The sequence below is a fragment of the Fulmarus glacialis genome, unplaced genomic scaffold, assembly GCF_000690835.1.
Source record: "Fulmarus glacialis isolate BGI_N327 unplaced genomic scaffold, ASM69083v1 scaffold13541, whole genome shotgun sequence".
NCBI lineage: Eukaryota > Metazoa > Chordata > Aves > Procellariiformes > Procellariidae > Fulmarus > Fulmarus glacialis.
In genome coordinates this window covers 2,646-29,120 of record NW_009194768.1, presented here as the reverse complement: position 1 = coordinate 29,120, position 26,475 = coordinate 2,646, and the positions used below count along the sequence as shown (strand labels likewise).

At 39.6% G+C, this 26,475-nt stretch overlaps 1 protein-coding gene across 1 annotated transcript; it reads left to right on the top strand.

Annotated features, from left to right (window-relative positions):
* Window positions 1–786: 786 nt before the first annotated feature.
* Window positions 787–23,188, top strand: MTAP (methylthioadenosine phosphorylase; the record flags this gene model as incomplete). The annotated part of the gene is made up of 7 exons (XM_009587873.1): window positions 787–898; window positions 7,772–7,830; window positions 10,186–10,353; window positions 17,276–17,378; window positions 21,055–21,294; window positions 21,823–21,945; window positions 23,125–23,188. Coding segments are annotated over 7 exons (844 nt in total), but the record flags the coding sequence as incomplete, so codon positions are not given.
* Window positions 23,189–26,475: the final 3,287 nt, after the last annotated feature.

Genomic DNA, 26,475 nt, shown 5'->3' with positions numbered 1-26,475 from the left:
AAGTAGGAGGAGCAAGAATCTACTTAGGGAAAGGTTGTGAGTTGAATAAAACCTGACACCAGCGTGTCTACACAGGAGACAGTTAGACCCAGCTGCAGGCAAAGTTTGAATGAGCACTTACACCTTCTTAGGTACCAGAGGCCATAATTGTAAATATGTGAAGAAACCCACCAGCGCTCACAGGAGGTGAAATTGTCAGCAGATTCTTTTTATTTCACTTGTGAAGATGCTGTTGAGCTGTCCTCCTTTTCAGAAGCTCCACAGAGACTACTTACAGAAACGCGGAGGTTCTTAGATCTTTGCAAGCCAACAAAAAAAAACTTCTATTTTTTGAAAAAAGATTTTCATTATTTTGTATGTATAATACTATATAGTAATGCTAGGTATTCAGTATGCCAGTTATGTATAGGACTGTTTTTCCCCAGCTAAGAAGCCTTTGTTATAATATGCATTATATAGGTGTTTCTCACTCATTAGAGGCATTCTCAAATAACACCCTTCACTTTTGTATTTAGGAATAAATGATGAATTGGCACATCTTTGTGCATTTTCCATAGCTTTTTAAATTTGGTATCTTTAAAGAGGAGAATCATAGTGTAAGAAATTGGCAAGTTAAATACAGTTGTTTAAAATCAGTAATTTGAAATTTCCTTTCTGGGAAACTGTGTTGGGCATATTATGTTTTGTTGATCTGTAGTCTAGCCCCATCTCAAGCAGAAAATACATTTTGTAGCTGCCTAGGTAGTTTTTCAGACATGGTGTTAAATGGAGTGTAATCTTAAGAAGACTAATATGTACTTTTCTGTGTAAGATTGGAATTATTGGTGGAACTGGCCTGGATGATCCAGATATCTTAGAAGGAAGAACAGAAAAATATGTTGATACTCCGTATGGCAAGGTCTGTATAACCTATTTTTTCTGTTACTGAGACTTTTTGCTGTTTTTAAAGATGTTTGTATGTTTTAAGAATTTCCAGACTGTTAAATGAATGCATAAAGGAGGTACTGTCACAAGACTATTTCCTTTTATTTGCTATGTATTGTGTGATTCTTAGTTTGTAGAAACAAGGTGTTATAAAGATGATGTGCAAAGGAGACTATGCCTCTTCTCGTTTGTAGATTGGATAAATTTACAAACTCAGTCCTCAATTTGCAGTCAAGAGGGATAAACCCTCTCTTTCGAATTTGTGCTGTTATGTGACCTGTAGTATATGTCAGATCGCTCCAGGAACCTTTCTGAATTGCAGAAAACTGTCCTTTGAGGTATATGGGCCACCATTTTCCCTGTAACCACTGAATTATGCTTTACATACCAATGCTCTCCTTACGTCATGCTTATAACCACATAATTTGAAACTGATTTGAAAATGAAGCTCTGAAACTTTTTGTGGCACAGGTATTCTTGACCAACTCTCCTTCACGTTGCTTCAGCCTTTTTCCTCAGCAAAAGGGAGTGGAGGCTAGGGGTGTTGCTCTTACACAGTGCTAAGTGTATTGTGAAGGACAATTCCTGCCCCAAAGCATTTATAGTAGGAACAGGCAAGACAAAGGATGAGAGAGAGTTTTATAGGCAGGAAATCAAAGGGGAGAGAGGTTCTAGTTGACACAGGAAGTTCATAGAAGAACTGGATTTCAAATACTCCCAGGGGAGTCTGGGTGCTTTATAATTGCCATCAGAATTATTTCTTACGAAATCTACCAGTGTAAGCTAGTATATATACAATAAAACATCTGGCATGTGGCAGCAAGAGCCCTTTTATGGGTAGAAGCTTGCCAGAAAGCTCAGTGCTGTAGTGTGTGATTGAAAATCTGAATCCATGCCTCCATTTAAAATGGTTTAAGGGGGAAGTAAGAGCGTAAAGAGCAAGTGGAGTTTGTGTGCACATCATTCAAGAAGGGGAAGGAGGTAAAGATTAAGGGAGGAGAAGACCTAATCAGAAAAATACATTTGACTTTTCCACCATCCTTCAAAATCTATTAACAAACCGTAAGAGACTGAAGGGAACTTGCCTCCTCCATATTCTGTACCCTGCTCTCCAAACAGTAGCCAGGTTGGTCTGAAGTAGAATGCACTGGCTAAACCAAACCAGTTGCCTTTGCATTCCCTATTTTTTGAGAGACATGCATGGTCACAGCATGGCTATTTGGAGGTTGCTTACAAAGCAAAAATAGCACTATGCTTGTAGCAGATACTAACTGAAGCCTTTGTATCTGGGAAGGATGAAACACTCTTCTCCCTACAGGGGTCTGTTCAGATCGGAGTTAAGGGCACAATGGCAGCACAGCATTTGGATTTGGAGGGCTGTTCTGTCACAGCGCTGGGATGCAACAGGGTTTGGGTGGCCCAAATTCTGCAGTGCGGTAGGTGACCTACAGCAGCGTTTAGTATTACTGAGATGAGTAAGAGTACCTGCAGGATGGCTTCTCCACAAGGGATTGGAAAAAGCTTCCTCAATCCTGCATCTTTGGTCAGTACGGAAGGCTTTTTTTATTTCGTTTAGGAAGCAGCTTAGCTACTATCTTTTTTTGTGTTCTTCACAGAATGCAACATAAATAGGAGAAAATAAGTCTTTGTTGCCTGTTGTGGTTTGTGAGAAACATTTATTAATGGATTGGCTGTGTCTGAGCTTGTGTATTATGCTTTTAGCATAGGCTCAACTTAAAGAAAAAGCTTGTGAATATTCTGTCTCTGTGTATGGTAGAAGAGGGGGTATAACTGAGATGTCACGGTAGGAACCCAAGCATGGATTCTAGATACTGAGCTGAACTGGGACTGTTAAGCTGACCCAGATGGAAAACTGCAACTTTGTGGGGTTTCTGTATCTGTGAAAGGGAGCACAGCCAAACAGTGAGCTTTTGTCCTTACCCCTGCTGGCCTGTCTCTCTTCTCTCTGCCTGTAGATCTGAACTCCTAAGAACTCAGGCTGTTGGTCTGATGATTGTTTCATGTAGATTCACTCCTGCATGGAATCACATTAACTTCAGCGTTTGAATGCAGTTTTCATCCTCGTGGAGCAACTGGTGGATCGGCCTTAGTGTAAGATGTGCAGGGCTTAGACCACAAGTTACAGTGGCATAAAGTGCATTGAGTGGGTCAAGTTAATGGACTTCAACTGAAGCAGAAACAAACCTCACAAATTTAATTGGTATCATTAGGTGGATCAATGTTTGCTTATTTTGCTCCTGAGACTTTCTAGCATTCAGGAAGGAAGTGTTACACAGCCTGCCTCTCTCATTTTAGAACAACAGAGATGAGAGAAGCAGCTATTGCCAAATGCAAAAGGGCAAATGAAAACTTTTTTTAAGCGTGCTTGGAAAAGTTTAGAAATTTGTGGTTTATGTTAGTATTTTTTTCTAAAGGTGTGTCTTGTTCTTGATTGTTACTGAAGTAAAACCAATTTGAGATTTTTCTGCCATAAAGATGCTTTTTTGTAGAGCTGTGACATCAATGGAGAGAGAATCTGCCTGAAATTTTAAGAGGAAAAGGGCTTAATCTAAATAAACTGCTCAGAACTTGTGGTCTTTTAATTGCTGAGATAATTAGAGATGCAACATCAAGCCTATTTAGTTCAAGCAAAACTAGAAAGAATGAAAATGAATGTCTGAATGCCAAAAGGAAAATGCAAGGCTGAGTTAAAAAAATATATGTTCATTTCATTCTATCCTGTAAAAATGCAAAGTGTACAATTCTACTTTCCTCAAATTTTGTTTTTTAATTCTTAAGTTTCTTGGCAAGGACATAGCCAAAAGACTTCTAGCTGAAAACCTTTCTGGTGGTGACGTTCTTTGGCATCTTTGACATTTGACAACAGCAAAATAGAAGTTTCTTTGATGCTGTTTCTTTACTTTTAGAAGCAGAATAATAGCTTACATTCTGTTCATACAGAGTCCTTGGATTGTCTTCTGCTTTGGCCTTCTCAAATCATAAGAATCATTTGATAACTAAACTTACATCATTAGGGAATGTGGGGATATTTTTGTCAGGTGAAATCTAGAACAGTTTAAAGGAAACTAGTATAAGAATTTTTGCAATTCTCTACATCAGCATTGGTCTTCCCATGATCTTTCAAGTTACGTTAGTAATACTAGTGAAAATGCAGCACAGTATTTTTTTTAAAAATAAATATGTTTACAGGTGTTAATATTCCAGCCTTCTTTTCCCCCTTGCCTGCTTCCACCATTTTCATTGCATCAAAAATTTGGTATTCTATGGAGAATACCCTAAAACCTTTTGGCATTCCATCTCCAGATATGGAAAATATTGGTCTCTTATAGGATAAGAAAATTGCTTGTGACAGCATTTATCTTCATCATTGGACGTTGAAGCTACTGATAAAACTTTGTTAGAATATACTTTCAGTTAGATTGTTTTGCGTTCTGGATGACAGAACTTGGTTCTGAATCACCTTTCCCCAAATTGGCAAAATATCTTCCTGTTCTAGAAAATTGTTTTAGGTGCCCCCCTTTTTTTTTGGTCATAGGTATATCTGGCACACAAAGCAGGGCGGGGCTTTGTATGCTTGCAAATGAGCTTTGTATGCTTGCATCAGGAAAATTAGACCATGTGACATAACACTTAAGCTCGTCTTCTGTCTCCCCAAAATGATGTACATCGTTTGGTTCCTAAACAAGATCACAGGTTAAATGAAGTCTGGGGAACCTGTGAGATACTTTTCCATCTCAAGTTTTCCTTAGATTTTTATTTGGCTTGTTCATTCTGTTTTCTGTTCCAGCTTGCTTCTGAGGTGAGACCAAGGAAAAAATGAATTCTGTAAGCACCACATGAACAATACTTTATGCATATTTATGTTGCAGACAAAGGGGATTTATTTCAATTGTTTGTTACTGTCATAATTTAGGGTTAACTGCCCAGTGTTCTTTGTTTCCTTTTCTGTTTTGCAACACTGAGTAATATCTATCTGACTTAGATTTTGTGGAAGGGCAAAATAGTTAAATATGTATATGAATTATTAATGTTTGAGAACTTTTTATTGGGCCTTTATTAAATCCTGCTTTAAAAATACTGTATTACAGCTTTAAATTCAGATTGTTCCATTGGAAATTTTTTATTATTTTATCAGCATTTCAAAGCTCTTGACTACAACTGAGATAATAGAGCGGTACAGCACTGAAAACAACTTGTGGGAGAAAGAGAGCAGAACGGAAGCATACGCTAGCTCTGTTACATGGTTCACACATAGTTGAAATTTCTGTATCTTTCACTTTCTTGTAACTTTACATACACTGATTTATCCTCATTTCCTCTCTTTTAATGACCCATTATGCAGTATCTGCAAATTCTTTTCTTGAAATGTCAGTTCATCATTTAGCAGCAAGATCTTTGTTCCAAACCTTTCTTTTTCTCTGCCATGTTTCTAGCAATCGTGCAAGAAAAGTGTTCAGGCAGTCACCTGGAAGATGCCCTGAATGTGTTCTGTGGAAATCTGTATAGAGATGACAAGCAGTCCTGTTACACGGCCACCCTGAAGCCTTTTGAAGTGACTAGGATGGCAGCAGATACGGAAGCAAACCCTGGCTGCTGCAACTAGATTTTGAAGCTGTTGGATTTCAAAGCCGTTGCATTCTTGCTGTGGCAGCAGTGTATGCCAGAATTCAATGGAGTTCTGTGGTGGGGATGAATATCAAATAGCAGTTAAATTGCACCTTTCTACCCCAAATCTTGTGGACATTGATATAAACTTGAATCTATCGCTTGCAATAAACTTGCATCTGTCACTTGTAAAGCAAAGGGTTCAGTCTGCAACTTACTGATCTTTACTTTTCATTTTGATAGGAGGCAAGGAATTTCAGCTGAAGTCCCCTTTAGTTTTTAAGAGTATTTTCGTATCCTGCTGTGAGCTAAGTTGCATGTTTATTACTTCACAGGGCAAATGTGTGCTGTCTAAACAAAACAACCGTCCCCAAAAAAAACCCCAAATGCTAATTACTGTGACCTGTCATTGTTATGGAATGTTGCAACATCAAAATGCCTTGGCAGCTAGACAGCAAGGTTTTTGCCCTGTGTGAAATACCACTTTTAAAGCCATGTCTGGTTCAGAAGAAAATGTGTGAAGTAAGGTAGATAAATTAAACATTTAAATGTCAATAGGCTAATATTAAATGGGGACTTTTAAAAAGAAGGCAGCATACACTACAGTTCTAAAAATAAGTATTCTGGAATATTTCCTTTATTTTAAAAAAAGTGGTAAATTTGTGTCTGGCAGAATTTAAACTTAGGTGATTAAGTAAATTATGGTGCTTTTGAAGAGATTTCACATTAAAAGTGGTGAAAAAGAGCTGTGCAATAGAGAGTAGAAAGTGGTGTTTTTATTAGAAATTACTATCTCTAAACTGCAGCTATGTGGGACTCACTTTATTCGAGATCACTGCAAATTTTCATATGTGTAATAGAATTAACAGCTGTAAAACTATATGATAATTGAAATCGTGCAGCTAGCGTTAAAATGCAAATAAAATTATATCAGGTAGCAGGCAACAGAACGTTTCTAAATGCAATTGTGTGAGTCCTTCCAGACGCTTGCAAACTTGTGTTTAGTAAACAAATCATAATTTTGTTAACAGCTATTTTATCTTTAAATCCCAGGGCAATTCCAAGGCATGGAAGGAGAGATCGCCACACAGTGGCTTCCAGCTTATTTACAGTTTCTTCTACACTGCAATAAAAAGAGTGAAATGCATGCAGTTCTGAATTGGGCAGGAGAAGCAGCACATCCAACTGCACCACTGTTATGCACAAATGCTAATTAAACAGAGGCCTTACATTTTTTTAACAAAAAGGGAAGCTAGAAGCATTGTGTATTTCAGATCCCTGATGCATATAGCCCAGAGCAGAACACAGCCCACAGAGCAGTGAATTTGTGGTAGTGGCGGTTGATGACTTGGGGGCTGCCCCACGTGGACAATATGACCATCTCCAAGGCAGGGCACAAGTCCCAGCTGGACAGCTAAAAACAAAATGCTCTAGCTTCCTGGCTGGTTGGTTAGTCAGGAGGAACGCCTGTTTCTTGTTGCATAGCTGTGAGAAGAGAGCGCATGCTGTCTCCTGGTTGCTGGGCTGACCAAATACAGCACTACTTCTGCTGCTAGTGTACCAGAAATTCTCTGTCATATCACAGTTCACTTCCCAAAAGCGAGACTTGCAGCAGCAGGGAAGAGCGAGTTTATCGGGAAGCTGGGCGGGAGCGAAGGATGGGTTGGAGAAGTCTAGAACATGAGGGTGCGCTGGGGGCCATGGTAGAAAAACAACAGAGAAGAGAATGGGGAGTGTTACGGAAGGGGACAGATTAAATGTGATTTCTGTTGGGAAGGGGCTTTTCGTAGGGAATGGTACCTATTTAACAAAAAGCAACCAAAGTTTACAGGAGAGAGTGAGAGGTGCTAACCAATTTAAAGGCAACATGTTATATATGCTTCCTTTTTCATGTTTGTGTAGCACTGTTTGAAATACTGTTTCAAAGTATTTAGAAGTATTACTGTTTCAAACTCTGAAGTAAGGAGTTGCAATATTAATGTTATATGAACACAGAAAAATTGTGATAATCCTTCTGGTGTCAAGTTTGATCTTCCTGTTCCAGAGTGTTTTACTAATCTGCCATATCAAATTACAGGCTTATTCTGAGCTGAAGAAAATGTGAGACTACGGTGATAACCACTGTTTCCTTTCATAACTACCCTGCTTATTTTTAAGTGGCAGTTAAGGTTTCTAATGTGATTGTCAGGCTGTAACTCATTCTTATTTGCTTGTTTTGCAGCCATCGGATGCTTTGATATTGGGAAAGATAAAAAATGTGGACTGTGTGCTCTTGGCAAGGTAAATGAGCATTTTAAGGTGTTTTATATTATGTGTCTTAAAGTTTTCTCAAAAGTTTTTTCTTTTTACATTAGGTGAACTGAATTTTTACTCTGACTTCATCTTGCTCTGTGATGTTGCTAGCAAAGTCCAGCAGAATTCTGGGTTTTTTCGTGAACAAATTTGATGCTGCGGGGACTGAGAGTATTAAAAATACCATCTAGGTTAGGAAAGAGAAATCCAGTGGGGGGTGCTGCCTAGTAAGAACAGGAACCTGCAAGGCAACCGACTGCTCTGGTGGTGCCTGATAACCTTAGTAATCTGTCTGCTCCCTGCGTTTGCAAATTTCCTTTGTGATACTGGGAAATTGCCAGATGAACTGTATCTCTAGTACCGCTGCAGACTCTTCCAAATAATTCCCTTTGATTATTGAGTCCTCTGGCTGTTACCTTTGTTGATTAGCAGGCTGCATCCCATGTAGTTCTTCCTCCCTGGGTCATTTTTATTCAGACATCTCTTACCATACTCAGAAGAGACTCTGGAAGCAGAAACAACAGATGAGTGCATGGAAATTTCACAGTAATGTAACATCTAAGACCAATGTGCTACCAGATTAAACATAAGAATACGAACACTTCTCAGCATCTGAACAGCATGGGCAGAGCCAGGTGCTGATAACAGGGTCCATCACCAGTCCCAGACAAGTCGAGGTGATGAATCAAGTCCAGTATCCATCCAGGGAGTCCAGACAGGAGCAGTAGGAGATGGTGCCAGAGACAGGGTTGGAGACAAAGCTGCAGCGTGTGTCCAAAGTCCATCCAGAAAACAGGTCTGGAGACAAACTACAGCATAGGTCTGAAGGCCATCTAGGAGACAGGGCTGGGGACAGGCACACCTGTGACATAGCTCAGGCCAGGAGTGAAGGCTGGGGCCTGAGCCTGGAGGCGGGAGCGCCTAGCCCCACAGGCACCGGGTGTTCGGGTGGAGGTCCAGGGTGAGACCGGCCAGGGCAATTATGACCCAGTGGTGCACTTGGGGCTCCGATTCTCTTCATGCCAGTATTTTTCCGTTAAGCTGCTGACTGTTACCATCTCAGCAACTACACTTCTGTCTGAGGTTTTACTTTTCTTATCTTGCATGGACTTTGCTCGTGTATTTTATTACACCTGGACAACATTTTTCTCATTTTCTCAAATGAAATGCTAAGCCAAGGTCTCATAGCTGTGCTATCAAAGTAGGCCTTGGGCTACAGATGACTGAACAACTCAGCTGTGGTTTACATCCTCACTGGGATTTATGACCATTTACATACAACTCCCGTGAGTTTACTTTTGGAGCTAAGGTACCTGCAACTTCACTTTGTGTTTTGGGAAAAATAACAGAGTTGCTCATCATTACTAGATTAACAAAAAGCATGTATATTCTAGAAAAGGATTATGACAACAATTGCAACATTAAACAATAAATCTACATGCCTATAGCTTATCAGAAATGCTAATGACAACGTGGGAATCCTGCCTGACAGTGCTTGGTCATGTATGCAACTCCCAGTTCCCAACTGATCAAGTTCTTAAGACCTTTTGGTCTCTGTGAAAGAATCAATTGGGAAATTAAGTTCTTCCTTTCCTCTTAGATGCTTGAAAAAAAATTTCAAATGTGTTTAATTATTATATGAGTGATGTACCTCTGTAGCGATGACAGAGGTAACACAAAAGCTTGTGCTTATAAGACTAAATATTTCCTGTCTTGGTGAAAAAACATACTGCAACAGTGTGAAGTCATTCTTCTAATTTATGAAAGCTGTCAGATCATTTTAAGAGCAAAGAGAAAAATGTGGTGATTCTACTGTTTTCTTTGGGAAGGTGACAGATTTAAAAAAAAAGTGTGTTCTTTCTGTTTTTAATTTCCTGTGATGTGCTGCTCTTTTCTGGGTGGGAGAATACAAACAGCACTTCTAAGCAGAAAATTTGTAGAGGTGTATATAAATCTTACGAATTTGTTTTAGTGTATGGAAGACTTAATTTGCTACACCTGGGGTTTCAGAACTGACTTACAAAATTCAGAAAAAAATGCTTTTTGTACTCTTGAAGCAGCTAAAGTATATTTGGATTGTATTTTCATTATTCTTTTCATTACAGTCTTGAACTTAAAAATTTTGCATTTAAAAAGAAAACTACACCACTACTTCTTAAACAAAATACTGAGAAAATCTGAATACAGTTAGGAAAACAAGCAACACTGGAAGTAGCTGAAATGATCAGTTCCACTTCCAGCATTGTTAGGGAGATTACATTTCCTGGAATTCTCTTTATCTGGGAGACGAAAGGCAATTTCAGTCTGATTTATTTTACTCTCTTGCTACATGTATGTTTGCAGGCATGGAAGGCATCATACAATTATGCCATCGAACATCAATTACCGTGCCAATATCTGGGCATTAAAAGAAGAAAATTGTTCGCATGTATTAGTGACTACTGCGTGTGGTTCATTACGAGAGGAAATACAACCTGGTGATCTTGTCATAATTGACCAGTTCATTGACAGGTGAGTAACATTTGGTTTTAATTGCGTTCTTAGTTTTGGGGGAGAAAAAAGGGGACAAGTGGGGTTAAACCATATCACAACATGCTAATGTTAAATCAAGTTTTTGTGGCATGAGGTGATAGCCTCAGTTCTTGTAGCAAAAAAGTGAGATTCATACAAGAAGTCGTGACAGGAAACAGAAATGAGATTACAAGAAGCCCAGCTCTAACAGACATAGAAGAAATACCAGGCTTTGAAGAATGGCCTCGAATGAACTGAAGTATAGCTCCTTGGGAAGAGTCTTCTGAAGAGAAGAGATTTCCTATTCTCAGATGTGGGGGACAAACATGGGTAAGAGCACAGGCTGTTGTAAGTTTTAAGAAGAATCTGAAATGAGATGGAGAGTTGCAAGAAAGCATAGTAGGAGCCAGGTAGGAAAATATATGCAGTAATAATGAGGCTCTACAGAAGAGACATCAAATGCAACACAGTGGGAAAAGAGAGGAGGTTGTTTTAAAACAAGGAGAGATGCCCACATATTTGATTTGCTAAGAATCGTAAGAAGTAAAATTTTTCCAAAGTCTGTGTACTCCAGTCAGTCTTCTCCTCGTTGATTATCTGATGTTTAGAAAAATTCAAGCAAACAGCCAGGGGGAGAAAAGCTACATTTAAAGATCACCAACTACACCAAATACTTCAAAAATGTAGTTGCACATTTTAAGAGATAAGTTTATTGTTAGTACTTATAGGTGTACTATATCTGGAAGTCTTACTGGTATTCTACAGAATTTTAAGTGTTTGGAATGGTTTATGCAGCTTCATTGTGCCTTTGTGAGGCTGCTGGCAGTATTTCATTGCCAACTGAACATGTATACCTAGGTTTGTTCTCTGCAGTGCAGTGCTATTCAAGTTTTGACTTACTGACATGTTTTTGTGTGTGTAACTGAAATGCTTTTTCTTCTAAGAGAGAGTATGTTTTAAGTACAGTATATCTAAATGACTAAGTACCCTGCAGGAGCAAGTCTCATATAAACTACTTCCTGTTACACTAGAGTTGATTTATGGGTGGAGAGCAGCTGTATTGCTGACAATGGTCTTTTTTTTTCTTTTTTTCAAGTCTGAAAGTATTTAGGCTGATCACTTTTTTTATACAGATTACGTCATAATCACCCTTATTCTGCCAGTAGTAAGTAATTTTAGTATCGATATTGATTTATGTAGGAAAGATATTAAACATACTTGGGTACACATTTTGGATGACTGCAAGTAGAGCACCAGTTATTTTGACAGCATTATCATCTAGCAGATTCCTAGGTAGGTGAGGGGAGCCTAACCGTGCTGAGCTGTGAATTGTATGCATGGTAAGAAGTACCATGGCCCAGAGAGCCTGCAGTTTTAAACAAGAAACAGTTGGAATGATTGCAGAGTTATTACCTGCTATGGATGGGGGGTGGAAGTATGGAGAAACTACCTCTTGCAGAGGTCAGCAGAAAGGCATTAACAGAGCCAGGAAATGAACCCAGATACAAAATCTGAGACCATCCTTCATCCAAAATGTCATTATCAGAATTAACAGTTCATTTTGAAGCTAGCTAATCTCCTCCCACAGCTTTAAATTTCCAAGCATTTGCCAGTCTGCATCATGACTTCTGAGCTGGAAAAGAAATAATCAGCTTGGTTAAGTTTGGGTTTTAAGAACGTGTCCCTTTCGAGAAGGAAAAACAAGGTTATAGAACAAATGAGTATGTTTATCTATGTGAAGATGAGTGAAAGGACGGGGATCATTTACATTGCAGCAAAGAAGGCAAATAGTATGTTGGGCTGCATTAGTAGGGGTGTTGCCAGCAGGCTGAGGGAGATGATCCTTCTTCCCCTCTACTCAGCACTGGTGAGGCCACACCTGGAGCATTGTGTCTGGTTTTGGGCTCCCCAATACAAAGAGGGACACAGACATACCAGAGAGAGTCCAGCAAAGGGCCACAAAGATGCTGAAGGGAGTGGACATCTCTCCTATGAGGAAAGGCTGAGAGAGCTGGGACTGTTCAGCCTGGAGAACAGAAGGCTTAGGGGGGATCTCGTCAATGGATATAAATACCTGAAGGGAGGGTGCAAAGAGGACGGAGCCAGGCTCTTCCCAGTGCTGCCCAGTGGCAGGACCAGAGACAATGGGCACAAACTGAAACACGGGAGGTTCCCTCTGAACAACATTAGGGCACACTTTTCCAGTGTGAGGGTGACCGAGCACTGGCACAGGTTGCCCAGAGGGTCTCCCTGCTTGGAGATATGCAAAAGCCACCTGGGCAACCAGTTCTAGGTGGCCCTGCGCAAGCAGGGGGTTGGACTAGGTGACCTCCAGAGGTCCCTTCTAACCTCAACCATTCTGTGATCTGTGTCTTCATTTAGAGTTTATTCAGATGGTCACCAGTAGTAATGGCATAGCCCATATATGAGCAATGTGTCATTTGGGCAAGTAAGTTTTCATTTCGATATGGAAGAATGAGAACTTACGGGGACTTGTTTCATGGCTTCAGGAAACCAAGAAGCTTCTCAGAAAAGCACATGAGAATGTTTCAGTGTGGAAAACTATATAATACTAATTTTAAAATAATTACTAGCTTGCCCTTTAATTCAGAAAACTGACAAGTCATAATAGTCTGTTTCATTTGACAATTTGATTTCTGTAATAAGTCTTTTTCCCTGATGGTCTTTGCCAGTGGGTGTTAGATTGCTGGTTCTTTGGAGGTGGGGTCAGCATGTTTGCCTTTCACAGGGTAGTATCATCTGTAAGAGTGATTGCATTATATACCATAAATCATTAGAAAACAATGCTGCTGATGGGAAGATACTTCCATGGGACAAAATAGATTAATTGTCCACCAAAGCCTGAAAAGATGCAATTTTTCTGAAAAACCTTCTAATGAAAGGTCAGAGTCCTGCAAACAAACTATGTCAGCAGTCTTGGAAAGAAGGTACTGGTTAAACCTGCAAAAACAGCTGGTTATTTTTGTTGAAAGGTACCCTGGTTTCTATATAGTGATTAACCCACGCCAGGCACTACATAGGAAGGAGGCTTGGGTCTAGATGGGAAGGATTTACTCAAGCTGCCATTAAAATCAGTGCCTTCTAGGTGCCCAGGTACCTGTTGGTATCTGGGCTCTAGTTCTCAATAAGGAACACATCATGATTCTCCTTTCAGGTATGAAGCAAGAAGAAGGAATAGTGAATGGGAATGGGAGAAGACCTGGAATTGAGCAGAAAGCTGTAGGCAGCAATTGTAATTTGCTCCCCTTGGGCATTCACACTGTGGCATTAATGGCAGGATCTCAGTGTATGGAGTTGTGTAGGACTTCTGCCTAGTTTAGGGCATAGGTTTGACTTACAGTGAGGAACACTGAATAGGTGTAATTAGAACTATATAGCATTTCCAAACTTTTGAGAGCTTAATTCTGCAGATCATTAACACTCCTAGTAAGTGTTTGATTTCGTATATAAAGTCTCTGCTTTCTTCATGCTTATCTATTAGTGTGTGTGTTTAAACAATAAAAGGTACTTTTTTTTTTTAAACAAGTACCAAAATATATACATGGTGTTCTCCCTACTTCCAACTCCAAAAGTAATCACAGGTACTGTTACGGGGTACAACAGTTGTTCTTTTCTTTGAAACAAGTGACTAAAAATCTAGAAGTTTTTTTATGCCTTTGGCTCCTGTTAGTTTGTTACAGTGCTGTTAGTCACCTGGCTGGATCAGACTGATTAGGGGCTTTTTCATACTTTCTGTTTCGTTTGCTGCTGATGTTTGCTAGGAAAAGAAGAGTGAGAAGGTAACTACTTAAATGATTCAGCTCAGTTGGGAAGATGCAGAAAATAGCTTCATAAAAGAAATCCTGTAACAGCTGCCAACTTTATTGTTTGAATTCTTTGTGTCACATACACCACTACAATTATTACAGTATTGTTACACTCTGTAAAATTTTTCATGGGAGAATTTTCTTTCAGTGTCCCTGAAGAGGCAGAGTATGCTGAGACTGCTTTTTATACAGCAGATGCCAGTGTGAATTTTCATTTTGTTCTTTAATTACTAATAGCTTGTTGATAATTCAACACTACTGGAAGAAAGGGGAAGGTGATGATGCAAGTGGTAGAGGACTGTTTGTCACAGTGGAAATGATTCATTTGTTCACTTATTTGGGTTGGATTTTGCTTCCTAGCATCAGCCATAGTCAGCATTGCCAGAAAATCTTGTGTAACTGTGATAAAATCAAAATGAAGGAGTGAAAGCCATCCTACTGTCTGATTAGAAGTGTAGCTATTGCTGCAGGATGGGGAATACAAACTCTGGGCACACCTTCAAAATTGCAGTACATGCAGCTTTAAATTTGAAAAAGCGGTAAGGGCAAGGCAGGCATGGCAAAACTATGCAACAGTGCAGGGTTTGCTTGCGCTGTGAGTACCACTGTCTCGCATGATACACACGCGGTTATGCATAAGAACGAACATGCCCCTTTCCCAAGGAAAGAATTCCCTTTACTCCTGTACCGCCATCCCCTGTTTGGCATGGAGGCAGCATGAGGGTCTGGTGAGAGTTCTCCGTAGAGTCTTGCAGATGGCCAGCAGGAGCTATGCAGCCCTGGTTCCTAGCTGCTTGCTTGTAGTTATCGGTGCTTTCAGGTGCTGCTTCTGATCTCCCTCACTGGGGACATATCTGTATTTTCCCTTTATGCTATCCTTGATCCATCTGTATTGTGCGCTTCTACTACAAATAGCGTGGCTAGTTTCTAGGCAGGCACTTGGTGACATATTCCTGTTTTAATGTAGACAATCAGGCAATTGTGTAATGTTCAGTTGTGCTCCGTTGTTAAGCAGGCTCTCCTTCTGATGGAGGGCAGCGGACTTTTCCACATTTAAAACTATGCAATCTAAGGATTGTCTTTGAAGAGTGGCTGTGGAGTTCCTTACTTGTTTCCTGCTGGCTCCGTAAGGAGTCACTCAGGGTACATGGGGAAGGTCTTGAAACTCCTGTAGCGAAAGGAGCCTTAGGCAGATACTGTTGTTTGCTCTCTGGCTCTTGGTCTTTGTAAGAGTAAGGCAAGGAAAGTGTCTGTGATTCTGTAACCTTCATTCTCTCTGCAAGGGATACAGAAGGAGCGGTATTGCAGCAGTGAAACTTAAGTGCTGCTACCCTGTACCTTGCAGACAGGTGAGTGGGACAGATCAGGATGGCCAACTCCTGACTTGAGTAGCAGGGCTACATAAAGGAGGAGAGGCTAAAAGGCATTCTTCTGTGCTAGCCATTACTTCATAGATAGCAAGAATCAGAGGTTGGTTCAAATCTGCCTTTATTCTCAACCTAAGCCTAGCAACATACAGACACATCAGCTGGCCCCGTAGCAAATAGCTGTGGCCTTTGCAGAGTTGCAGCCTTCCATGCAAAAGAAAAATTATTGCACTCTGAGTGCAAACATATGTGGTCCATTGTTCAGAGCAGTCATAGGTCCATTGTTATTCCCTTGCAGTTTGTAGGTACGGTGCTAAACATAGTGGGATTTCTTTATTAGACCGTGTAGTGATGTGGCCGTTCTCTCCAAAGACCATAGGGTATCTGAAAGTCAGAGATTTATATTTGTACATATGTGATCTTTCCTCAGGGCTTTTCTGAGTGAAAGGGCCTGACTAACAACATCTGAAATACTATAATGCAGGAAATGGATTATGACTTTTCCCATTTCCTCCAATTCTAAATAATTCATTAGCAGACACTGAAAAAAAGTGTGTAAAATCAGATACATCCTATGTGCAGCTCTTCAGTATCCCATAAAGGAAAAATTAATATTAGTGTTTCAACCAATTTTAACAGCTGTATCCCATTTTGCATATGTTTTTAATTTGCTGGTCTCTTTTATGTTTTATAATCTCATCCTTAGGGCTACCCTATTAGTTCTTTTTTTTTTTTTTTGAAATCTACTCTAACATGTAATTTGTATTTAAAACCTTCTTTTAAATATTTGCTGGTGACTTGGGTGGGGAACTGTTGTAAGCAATATTATCAGCAGAAATTTGGTATTTTAACTGTGGATTGAATTTGGCTGTTGCCTTACTTTTCTCCTACAAAGTACAATATGTGACACACTGGCAGGAAGAAGGGAATGTCTCAAAGAATTTTGTCCCAGAGGGTTTTCGCCATCCAGTTTGCTGAATTAGCTTGAGGCGGTGCATTTGAAGGAAACGTGATAGCAGGTAACAGTTCCAGTAGTTGTCAAAATGGCATGCTGTATGGTAATTTCTGCAGCATGTTTGACCATTTCCATGCAAGGAAACAGTTTCTCAATTGAAATAAGAGAGAAAAAGGATCCTTCTTCTCACAAGCTGCCAATGCACGTGTGTAATCTTTCTGAGAATGCGAAGACGTCCTGTTCCAGGGTTTTTCTGGTTGAATTCACACCTCTCTTGTTCAGGAAGGTGTTCATATAAATTTCCATCCTTTCAACATAGGAATGCAATAGTATGAAACAAGCTCTGTTTTGACTAGTTTTGTGGTAGTTCAGACTTGATTTCTTCCCTTCCTGAAAGCTTACTGTGCTCTTTTTTTCAGAGGTTACTGGCCTGACTTTTAAATTTAGCTGATTTATTTTGGGTGGAATCACAGCATCATGTGGCTGTCATCTAGGAACAGATCAGCATTTCAGTGTCTTGTTGACAATAGATTTTCTCTAATTAATTGACAATGCACTACAGTAGTAGTACAGGAGTAACAGTTTTATACTCTTTAGCTCAATTCTGAAAGGTTTGTACAGAGGCAAAACAGGATTACAGGTGGTCATTAATATCATACTGATATTTTTGTTCCCTCCCAGGAATGCTATGGTTTTGGATTTGTGTAAATTTCTTGCTTTCTTTTCTGTTTTCTCCCTGTTCTTCTCTCTGAGCATGTTTTCTGCTTTTCTAGGACAACTAAAAGACATTGTACTTTGTACGATGGGCAGCATTCCGCTCTTTCAGGAGTGTGTCATATTCCAATGGCAGAGCCATTCTGCACCAAAACCAGAGAGGTTAGTAAATTTTGTAATAGTATTTAGAAATGTTATTTTTATGGCACTTATTCATGATATAGTAGTCCAACTCCCCAACACTGGACACTTTTAAGATTCAGCTGGACAGGGTGCTGGGCCATCTTGTCTAGACCATGCGTTTGCCAAGAAAGATTGGACCAGATGATCCTTGAGGTCCCTTCCAACCTGGTGTTCTGTGATTCTATGAATTATGCATCCTTAGAATACAGAGGCAATCTGCACTTCCTTATTCCTGTTTCTTAGATATGTCATGGTATTAAGGAAAAATGCAACATTTGGTAGGCATGAGAAGTAAAAGATCTTGTGTCTATAGGAGCTGTCTTCCTAAGGGAAGTATGCAGAAGATGTCATTTGGCCACCTAGATTTCCCCGGGGTCTTAATAACAAGACAAAAGGTCTTTATTTATCACGTAACAAGCCAAAAGAGCAACAAAGTGGACAAAGCAGAAAGAATTAGGAATTAGTTCCTTTTTGTTCTGAATAAAACTGCACCTATGGTAGAGGCACTCTGCATACTTAATAGAAAGAATTAAATGAACAGTACTTTAGCATTCACAGAAATTACAATATTGCATTTGTGGTTTTGTGCATTGTAGAAGTGGGTGATGGTGGACAGTCAAGGCTTAGTTTAAAGGATGTTAAACATATAAACAAGCCAAGTTACAGTAGCCTTTTATTCTTAACTGTTGCTCTTAGTTTTGTCACTTCAAGATTTCCAGGCTTCAAAAACACTTAGACTAAGCTGTGTGAAACAGTGCTCAATTTTTCAACACGTTTATGAGCTTCTGGGAGGAGTGTATCTGTGAGTAAATATGCCACCTTAGCATATTATTAGACCTCAGGAAAATGGAAGGTGATGATTGATCTACGCATTTTGTGCTGTTGTGTAATGCTCTGATCAGAAGCTGCAAGGAGGTACATTCTCTAGGGGCACAGGAATGCTTACAGAATCAGTCATATCTGTCTAAGAGACTTTCTCTCTGTGCAGTCAGTTACTACACTGAGCAGGACAGACCTGTGAAGCAGGTGGATCAATCTGTACCCAGAGCATGTACAAATGTTTGTACTACTAAGCTATTCTGCTCTTGTCACCAATTCACTTCAGTGTCATTAAAGGCTATTTTCGTTAATTGGCCGGACACGGTGTGATTTCCACCACAGATCCACAGTACTGTTAGTAGAACACTACTTCAGTGCACTGGGAATCAAGGTGTTTTGCAATGAAGTAAAGACATTTTAAATCTCATGAGGAAACAAACCACTACATATTATACATGTGCATGCTTTTGCCCTTCTTCCATTGAGCAGCAAATTTTGCAAAATACTTTGCATTTTTCACGCAACAAGAGCCTAGCCATATGCTCTTACCAAAGATTAGTTGGCATGTAGCTTCTTGCTGACTTTGAGCATGATGTCGTGTCACAACAGATACAAGGAGTTTGTTGAGAGCTAACTGTACACTTTCTGAAATGGGTTAAAAACAATGTTATTGCTGAAGTGATTGGCAGTTCTTCACACTGTGTCTCTTTCTCATTTTTTAAAAAAGACATGCATAAGCTGTTTCCTGAGGCTGCAGGAAGCATACACCAAGGCTAGTTTTCATTCGATTGTTACGTAGGTAGAGACAATGATCTTTGGGTATTATATTTTTTGAAAAGCCAGCGGAGAAATGCTCCTTTTCAAACAGAGAAAAAACATTTAGGTACTTCCCAGTCTCACATGTGATCATTATCTCATTAGCCTATGTGTTCTAATCAGCCTAACAGATGTTTTAAGGAACATGTGGTTTTGAGCTCTTAGTGATGCTGAAAAGGGATACTTTCACTTCATTTGAAAATACCAGATAAAACTGACTTAAACTTTTCTCCTGGAATTATCTCTGAAAATTGTTGGGATTGTTTCATCAGTTTATCCTAATTCAGGGGAATTTCATAGATAAATGCAATAATAATAAAGCCAAAACTATTAATGTAATAGACTAATTAAGGAATTCCACATGAAAACATCTGAAAACTTTATATTAAATTGCATTTGTGCAAATACATGAAAATACTCTGGTTTATTTAGTTTATGCACTGTAAATTAAATGGGAATCTGAAAGGAGTTTATCTTTCCTCCATCTGCAAACTTTTTAATAACGTAGGGTGCCTTGGTTATTACTGCTATCAGAAACTGGGGCTCGCTGCAGCGTCTTACAGGGAGTAAAGTTGGAACTTTGTAAAGAGTTTTGGGGAAATACTGGTCAACTGTGGTTTAAATCAAATCACAGTTGAAGTTGTCTATTGATTTGTTAACAATGTGTAATTAACTGGCAATGCGTGAAATCATATACTCAGAATGAGTATCAGCAATAAACCACAATATTAGGTGTGATTAATATTAGATTAACTTACAGCATTTTAATAAACACCTACAAATTTCTAAGTGTCCTTCTGTGGCTAATTCCCAGAAGCTCTGCTTTACCCCTACATGCATATTCATGCAGTTGCATGCACAAATACCCTTCCCGGCACGTGTGAGTTACATGCACACCCATCCTCTTCTGGGAGTGCAGGTTTACCTGTTTACACGCATCTGCAGTGGGAGATACGGGTACTCCAGCTTTATGAGTACTTGTGCTGCTCCACACAATCCACTGATCCACATGCCAGCGAGGAGGCACCCCACAAGGTCACATAGCATACTCGAAGTACTGCTGCTTGTTGCACCCGTGTGTGGCAGATCGACCAACCAGCTGGAGTGCAGGCTTCTCACAGCATTTTGCAGGGAAGGTGCTCCACCTGGCCTGTGTGAAGGTCATGATGCTGACAAGGCAGCTTCTAGTGGTGTCAGACTAGGTCTTCACTGCTGCTGTGTTATGAAGGTCTCTCCTGTCCTGTAACAATTTTTCATGCTGCTTTTATACTTCTTTTCAAACTTTTCTTTTCTGTTGATGGTCATTTTAAACAGATGTCATCATAGTTACTTTCCCCTTCCTATTCAGGACTGTTACGGGTGTCCTAGTCTCATTTACACATGCTGGTACACTCTTATTCCTACTGTATCAGCTGGTGTTACCCCGGCCAAGAGAGAAAGTCATGATGATTCTGCCATATACAAGATCCTATTTGGAACTGTAAAGACTAATGTGAAGTACATGGTATACGTAAAGTGTACAGCTCAGTCACTGGCATGGGTAAATGTGGTAATAATTTCTCTACGGATCCCCAGGGTACTCTTTGAAGTATATGCTTCTAAAGTTTTACTTTCAAAAAGTAAATTTCCTATTACTGTTCTCATCAGCTCAATTCCACCATTACCATGTGGTAATGTAGTGCTCAGTGGAGCACTTTCACCATTCTGTTCTCAATGTAAGCATAGCCTAAATATCATTCAAAAAATTTCTGTTTTCCAGTCTTCTTGGTCTGCATTGAAAACAGTAATACAACTGATATGAACAAAATCAGATGAGTTCAAGATCATTCCTCTTAGCAGGACTATTAATTTCTCTTGCTGGATGAGGGAAATGAAACTGATCCTTGGTTTCGGACAGCTGTTAGCCACGTGAGGCTTTGTATAAAGCTAATTTCTTTTGTATGTAAGGTTTTTTTACGGGATGCAAAAGCAGTGTACCAGGGGAATTCTTTCCTTTTCCTGATATTGGCATGTTTTGCAGGTTCTTCTTGAGACTGCCAAGAAGCTTGGGCTCCAGTGTCATTCCAAGGGGACAATGATCACAATTGAAGGCCCACGTTTCAGTTCTCGAGCAGAAAGCTTGATGTTTCGCAGCTGGGGAGCTGATGTTATCAACATGACCACAGTGCCTGAAGTGATTCTTGCGAAAGAAGCTGGAATGAGTTATGCTAGTATTGCCATGGCAACAGATTACGACTGCTGGAAGGAACATGAAGAAGCAGTGAGTGAAACTTTTTTTCCTCTGGGTCTTGTCCTGAGAGATCTGGATGAGAACCTGTAGGTATTGATAAGAGATCACATACTGGACCAAATCTGGTCTTACTTACATCAGTATCACTGAGTTATTCTGGATGAACTTGTGAAAGTAAGAACAGAATAAATCGTTGCTACCTCATTCATTTTCATGAACTTGCCTCACTACTAGCAAACCTTTTGTCTCCTCTTATCTGAATCAGGGGGTCTGTGTGTATGAAGCTCCTGAGCTCTGTGCATGAGCTTGTCGTCCTGTAATTGGTCTGGTGTTTTTTCTTTTGTAACTGATGTATCTGCTTTGGTTCTCCTGTATGTGTAAAATACAATCGGACATACACCCCCAGAGGAAAGAAGTTTTTACTGGCTAAAAGGATTGTGGCATTTTAAGGCTTCACCCTTTCACTTAGAGATGTTTGAGTTAAATGAATTTATTTGGGTATTTAAAATGTGTGCCATCAAAATTGAGAGGCACCACTCAGTTTTATTGTATTTCTAGGTTTCAGTGGATAAAGTTTTGAAGACACTGAAAGGGAATGCAAATAAGGCTACTAGCATACTTCTTACTGCTATACCTCAGATAGGTTCCATGGAATGGACCGACACTCTGCACACCCTGAAAGTAAGTACACAATGAGGCTGATGAGTACTGGGGGCACTGTATGCATAGGTACACATAATATATGTTTCAAAATGTTTCTGCTTAAATCATAATTTCTTAGAATAAATGCTTCAACAAACCAAATCCATTCAAGATGGGCAAACAAATTCATCAAGACTCTCACAGGCTTTATTGCAAAGATCTAGCTTCAGTTTTACAAGAAGTGTTACAAAAGGTAAAAAAATTAAGGACAACTATATATGGTTGATGAAGTGACTGACTTTAATATGTTTGGTAGCTAACAAGTTGAAGGGCATAAAGGTTAACATTTTTCAGTCATTTTCTCTAGTCTTTCAAAATGAAACTGACATTCATGATTTATGTATGTAGAGCTCTGATCTTGTAAATATTCTTGAGTGATTTTCTTCTTCAAAAAATATCTCAATGAAATCAGTGAACGTACTTACATGACTAGAGTGAATTGGCTCAGGTGAATAAGGTGGAGGGGGAAGATTCATCAAGGCTTCACTTCAACTGTAGTTGCATTGGTCTACATACCATGGTCCTTGCAGGCGAAGGACTTCTCAAGAAAGTTGAGACTGAAGTGTTTCTTAGGTCCTACCCTTGAATGTCTCTGATGTCAAAGTTGCTTGTCCCTGCATAACATGAGTATTTCATTCACTCTCAATCAGTGCATCTTTAATGAAAGGTTTCTGTTCTTGATAGCTGTACTTAAAATTGATGAAGAAACATGTAGAAATCACTTTTTTTAAGGAACTTCATTTTCAAAGCGTTCTGATTATATTTGTAAAGAGCTTTCTATGAACATGAAGCATGTAAGCCAGTATGGTAGCCTTAAAAACGAAAAGCAAGCTGCGCAATTTTTCATTTGTAGCCTGTGAGTCTGAAGTCCTTAATTTAGTGTTTCTGCAATATGATTGTTGTTCTCAATATCAATAAGCCTTTACATAGGTTTAAAAAGTTGTAATGACAAGTCCTTAAACTGTTGTAGGGTATGCCCTCCCTGTAATTCTTTTAACTTTTGTGATGTTGGAGGGAGTTGGAGATACTATGCACATGGAAAGAGCTACACATGTTTGCAATCCAAATGGCAGCTATGTAGTCTGCCTTTATGTTGAAAAGTAATTCTGCTCTGCATTGGCAGAGGAAGCGTTCATCCTCTTTGACTTTGTATTTCAGACAACAGTGCAGTGTTCGGTCATCCTGCCAAAGCAGTAACAACCTAGATGGACCTTGAAGTTTGGGTGCTCACAAGGAAGAGTGTATCACTTTTGAACTTCCAAAGGTTATAATATCTTCAAAAATGGTTACAAGCTTAAAAGAATGGAGTAAACATTGACAGATGATAATGTATAAGATGGCTGAAGTTAGATTTTGAGTGTGTTTTAAACTTGGAACAGCTTTACTGGCGAGCTCAATCAGACAGTGGCCTAAGAAAAAAGTCAGTAGTGAGTTGTCATCCTCTATTCAGTGATACCTTTTAGCTGATGGAAGAAAGGAGAGGCTAGGTAATGCTCTGTTGCAGTTTCATAAAGTAAGATCTAAGAAAGCAGATTCACAGATACGCTATTTGCTTTGCTATTTCTGCCTCCCATCTTTTCCTTCGGCAAGGCAAATGGTTACAATTCACTTCAGAAACATACTGGAAAAACTGAGCAATTTCAAAACAAAATTACACTATTTTTATACATTATCCATATTTTTTATTTCAGTGACTTTTTTTTAAAAGCAGTGTTTTTGTTTGTATGCTAGAAAACATGGTTTAATAATTGTGGTTGTTCTTTCACAGCAGCAGTTGTGTAATAAATGAATGTTCTCATTAAAAAAATTTAGGTAATGCCTAAGCCAAATTTGTGCCTGAAGATGTACTTTTGTGACTTACAGAACTGTACAGAAAAGTACTCGCTGCCAGTGTCCTGAACACTCTGCTGGCCTTTTTCTGCTTCATTGACCTGAACAACTCTGGTTTTAAGTGATGTTTTGTTTTTGTTTTAAGTGATGAATGTGCTCAAGTGCTTTGAAATGTACGCATTTCATTTTTTAATACAATTTGAGTTCAATAAAATAATCTGCTGCTTCTTGTCTAGTAAATAAAGCAAATGAAACCTGTGCTTCTCCAAACTGTGTGGAAATTGATTTTTTTTTTTTTTTACTGTTAGTCATTAATGAGTGAATTTTGTTGTCTGACAATGACTTTTGCCATTCGTGGAACAGGTTGGTGGTAATGCCTTGTAAACACCACTTTTAGAAAATACTGTGCTGCTTAGAACTTAAGGTTCTAAGTCCCTGAAACAGCAGGGATTGCCGAAACAGAAGTAGATCAGAATGCAATCCAAGCCAAGCAAGGGAGAGATCAGAAACGTGAAAGGTACAGATTCTCACAATAACGTAAAAAAAAAAAAAAAAGAAATTAATCCAAAGGAAAATAAAAAAGCAGGTACATACATAAGCTTTTTAGCTTGCTAGTCTTGTTCTGTTAGACACCCAGCCTCCTGCTGTGAAAGCCTTTAGATTTGGACATACTCTCCCTAGCAAAAACAGTACAGGTCCTTTTCAGATACTGGGGAAAACAGCTTGACCAACTTTCCGTATTTCCTTTTTTTTAAAGAACTTAGATTGCAGGTGCCAGAGCTTGAAGCTTGACAGGAAGAAGGCTACAGATCTAACATGCCTTTTACTATCTTTAATATCTAGCCAAATCAGATGGCTGGCCTTAAAAATGGTTTTCATTGTTGTTATCTTTGCCCCCTAGACAGTTTTAGTGAAATGGATTGCAGCCATAAAGTTCGCATTTGGATGTTCTAAGAGAAAGTTGTTTCTGGGTTTCCATTTTCAATCCCCCTTGGTGGTTTGTTTGGTTTTTTTTTTTTACATTCTGTAGTGACATATAAAGATAATTGTTGTGTTAATTTTCTTGGTTTATATACTGACTATTTGCAGTGTCACAGAACAATATAGCACAGAGCAGGTCCATAATTAGTGTTTTTAGTTAGACATTCCTGTTATAAATTCATCTTCACATGCAAGGCTAGATGATAATGCTAGATAAGGATGAGGAATTTGTTGGATGGCTGTGTCCCAAGAGTTGCAGTCAATGGCTCAATGTCCAAGTGGAAACCCATAACAGGTGGTGTCCCTCAAGGATCTGTACTGGGACCAATGCTGTGTAATACCTTCATCAATGACATAAGATAGTGGGATTGAGTTTGTGGATGACATCAAGTGGTGCAGTTGATTTGCTAGAGGGGCCTGGACAAGCTCGAGATGCGGGCCTGTGTGAACAAGGTTCAACAAGGCCAAGTGCAGGGTCCTGAACCTGGGTTGGGGCAACCCCCGGTAACAATACAGGCTGGGGGATGAAGGGATTGAGAGCAGCCCTGCCAAGAAGGACTTGGGGGTTGAAAAAGCTGGTGGATGAAAAGCTGAACATGACCCGGCAATGTGCACTTGCAGCCCAGAAGGCCAGCCATATCCTGGGCTGCATCAAAAGAAGCGTGGCCAGCAGGTCGAGGGAGGTGATTCTGCCCCTCTACTCTGCTCTGGAGTACTGCGTCCAGCTCTGGGGTCCCCAGTACAGTAAAGACATGGGCCTGTTGGAGCGGGCCCAGAGGAGGGCCACGAAAACGATCAGGGGGATGGAACACCTCTCCTATGAAGAAAGACTGAGAGAGCTGGGGTTGTTCAGCCTGGAGAAGACAAGGCTTCAGGGAGACCTTATTGCAGCCCTTCAGTACTTAAAGCCATTCTCAATAAGAAAGATGGAGGGAGACTTTTCACCAGGGTCTGTAGTGACAGGAAAGGGGCAACAGTTTTAAATTGAAAGATAGTAGATTTAGATTGGACATAAGAATTTTTTTACGATGAGGGTGGTAAGACACTGGAACAGGTTGCCCAGAGAGGTGGATGCCCCATCATTGGAAGTGTTCAAGGTCAGGTTGGACGGGGCTTTGAGCAATCTGATCTAGCGAAAGATGTCCCTGCCTGTGGCAGGTATGATAGAGAACAAGAAGATACAAATTTAATCTACTGCATTACTAAAACCAAGTAAACATTCTAGCAGAGAACAGTGGCCATTCTTACACTAAAAATGTCTCTGGTTTGACAAGAGTGAGACCATGACACGCAGGGAACTTCATTGATGTCAAATAAAATTTGACAATTTTATTTTTTACAACCATTATGCCATCCATTTGCTGTGATACATTTGGAGTGCCTTCTTAGTGCCTTCTTCTGGTACATAGAATGTACACTGCTCCTGTATTGTAACATCAGAATCAGCGTTAACAAATACTAACTTGAGGTTCACATCACATCTTGGTTTGGTAACCAGCTTACCAGGATACAGGATGCTAAGTTGTTGCTGTTGCCTAGTTTTCAAACATCTCAGACTCCAAAATGAAAGCCTCTCAAGGTTGACTGCTGTCATTGCTGCTCTTACAGAAACCTGTGTCTTCTGTGTGTTAAACATAACCTGTTATACACTTACTGCTGCAGTTTTACACTGACATCTCTTGTACCAAATACTGCTTC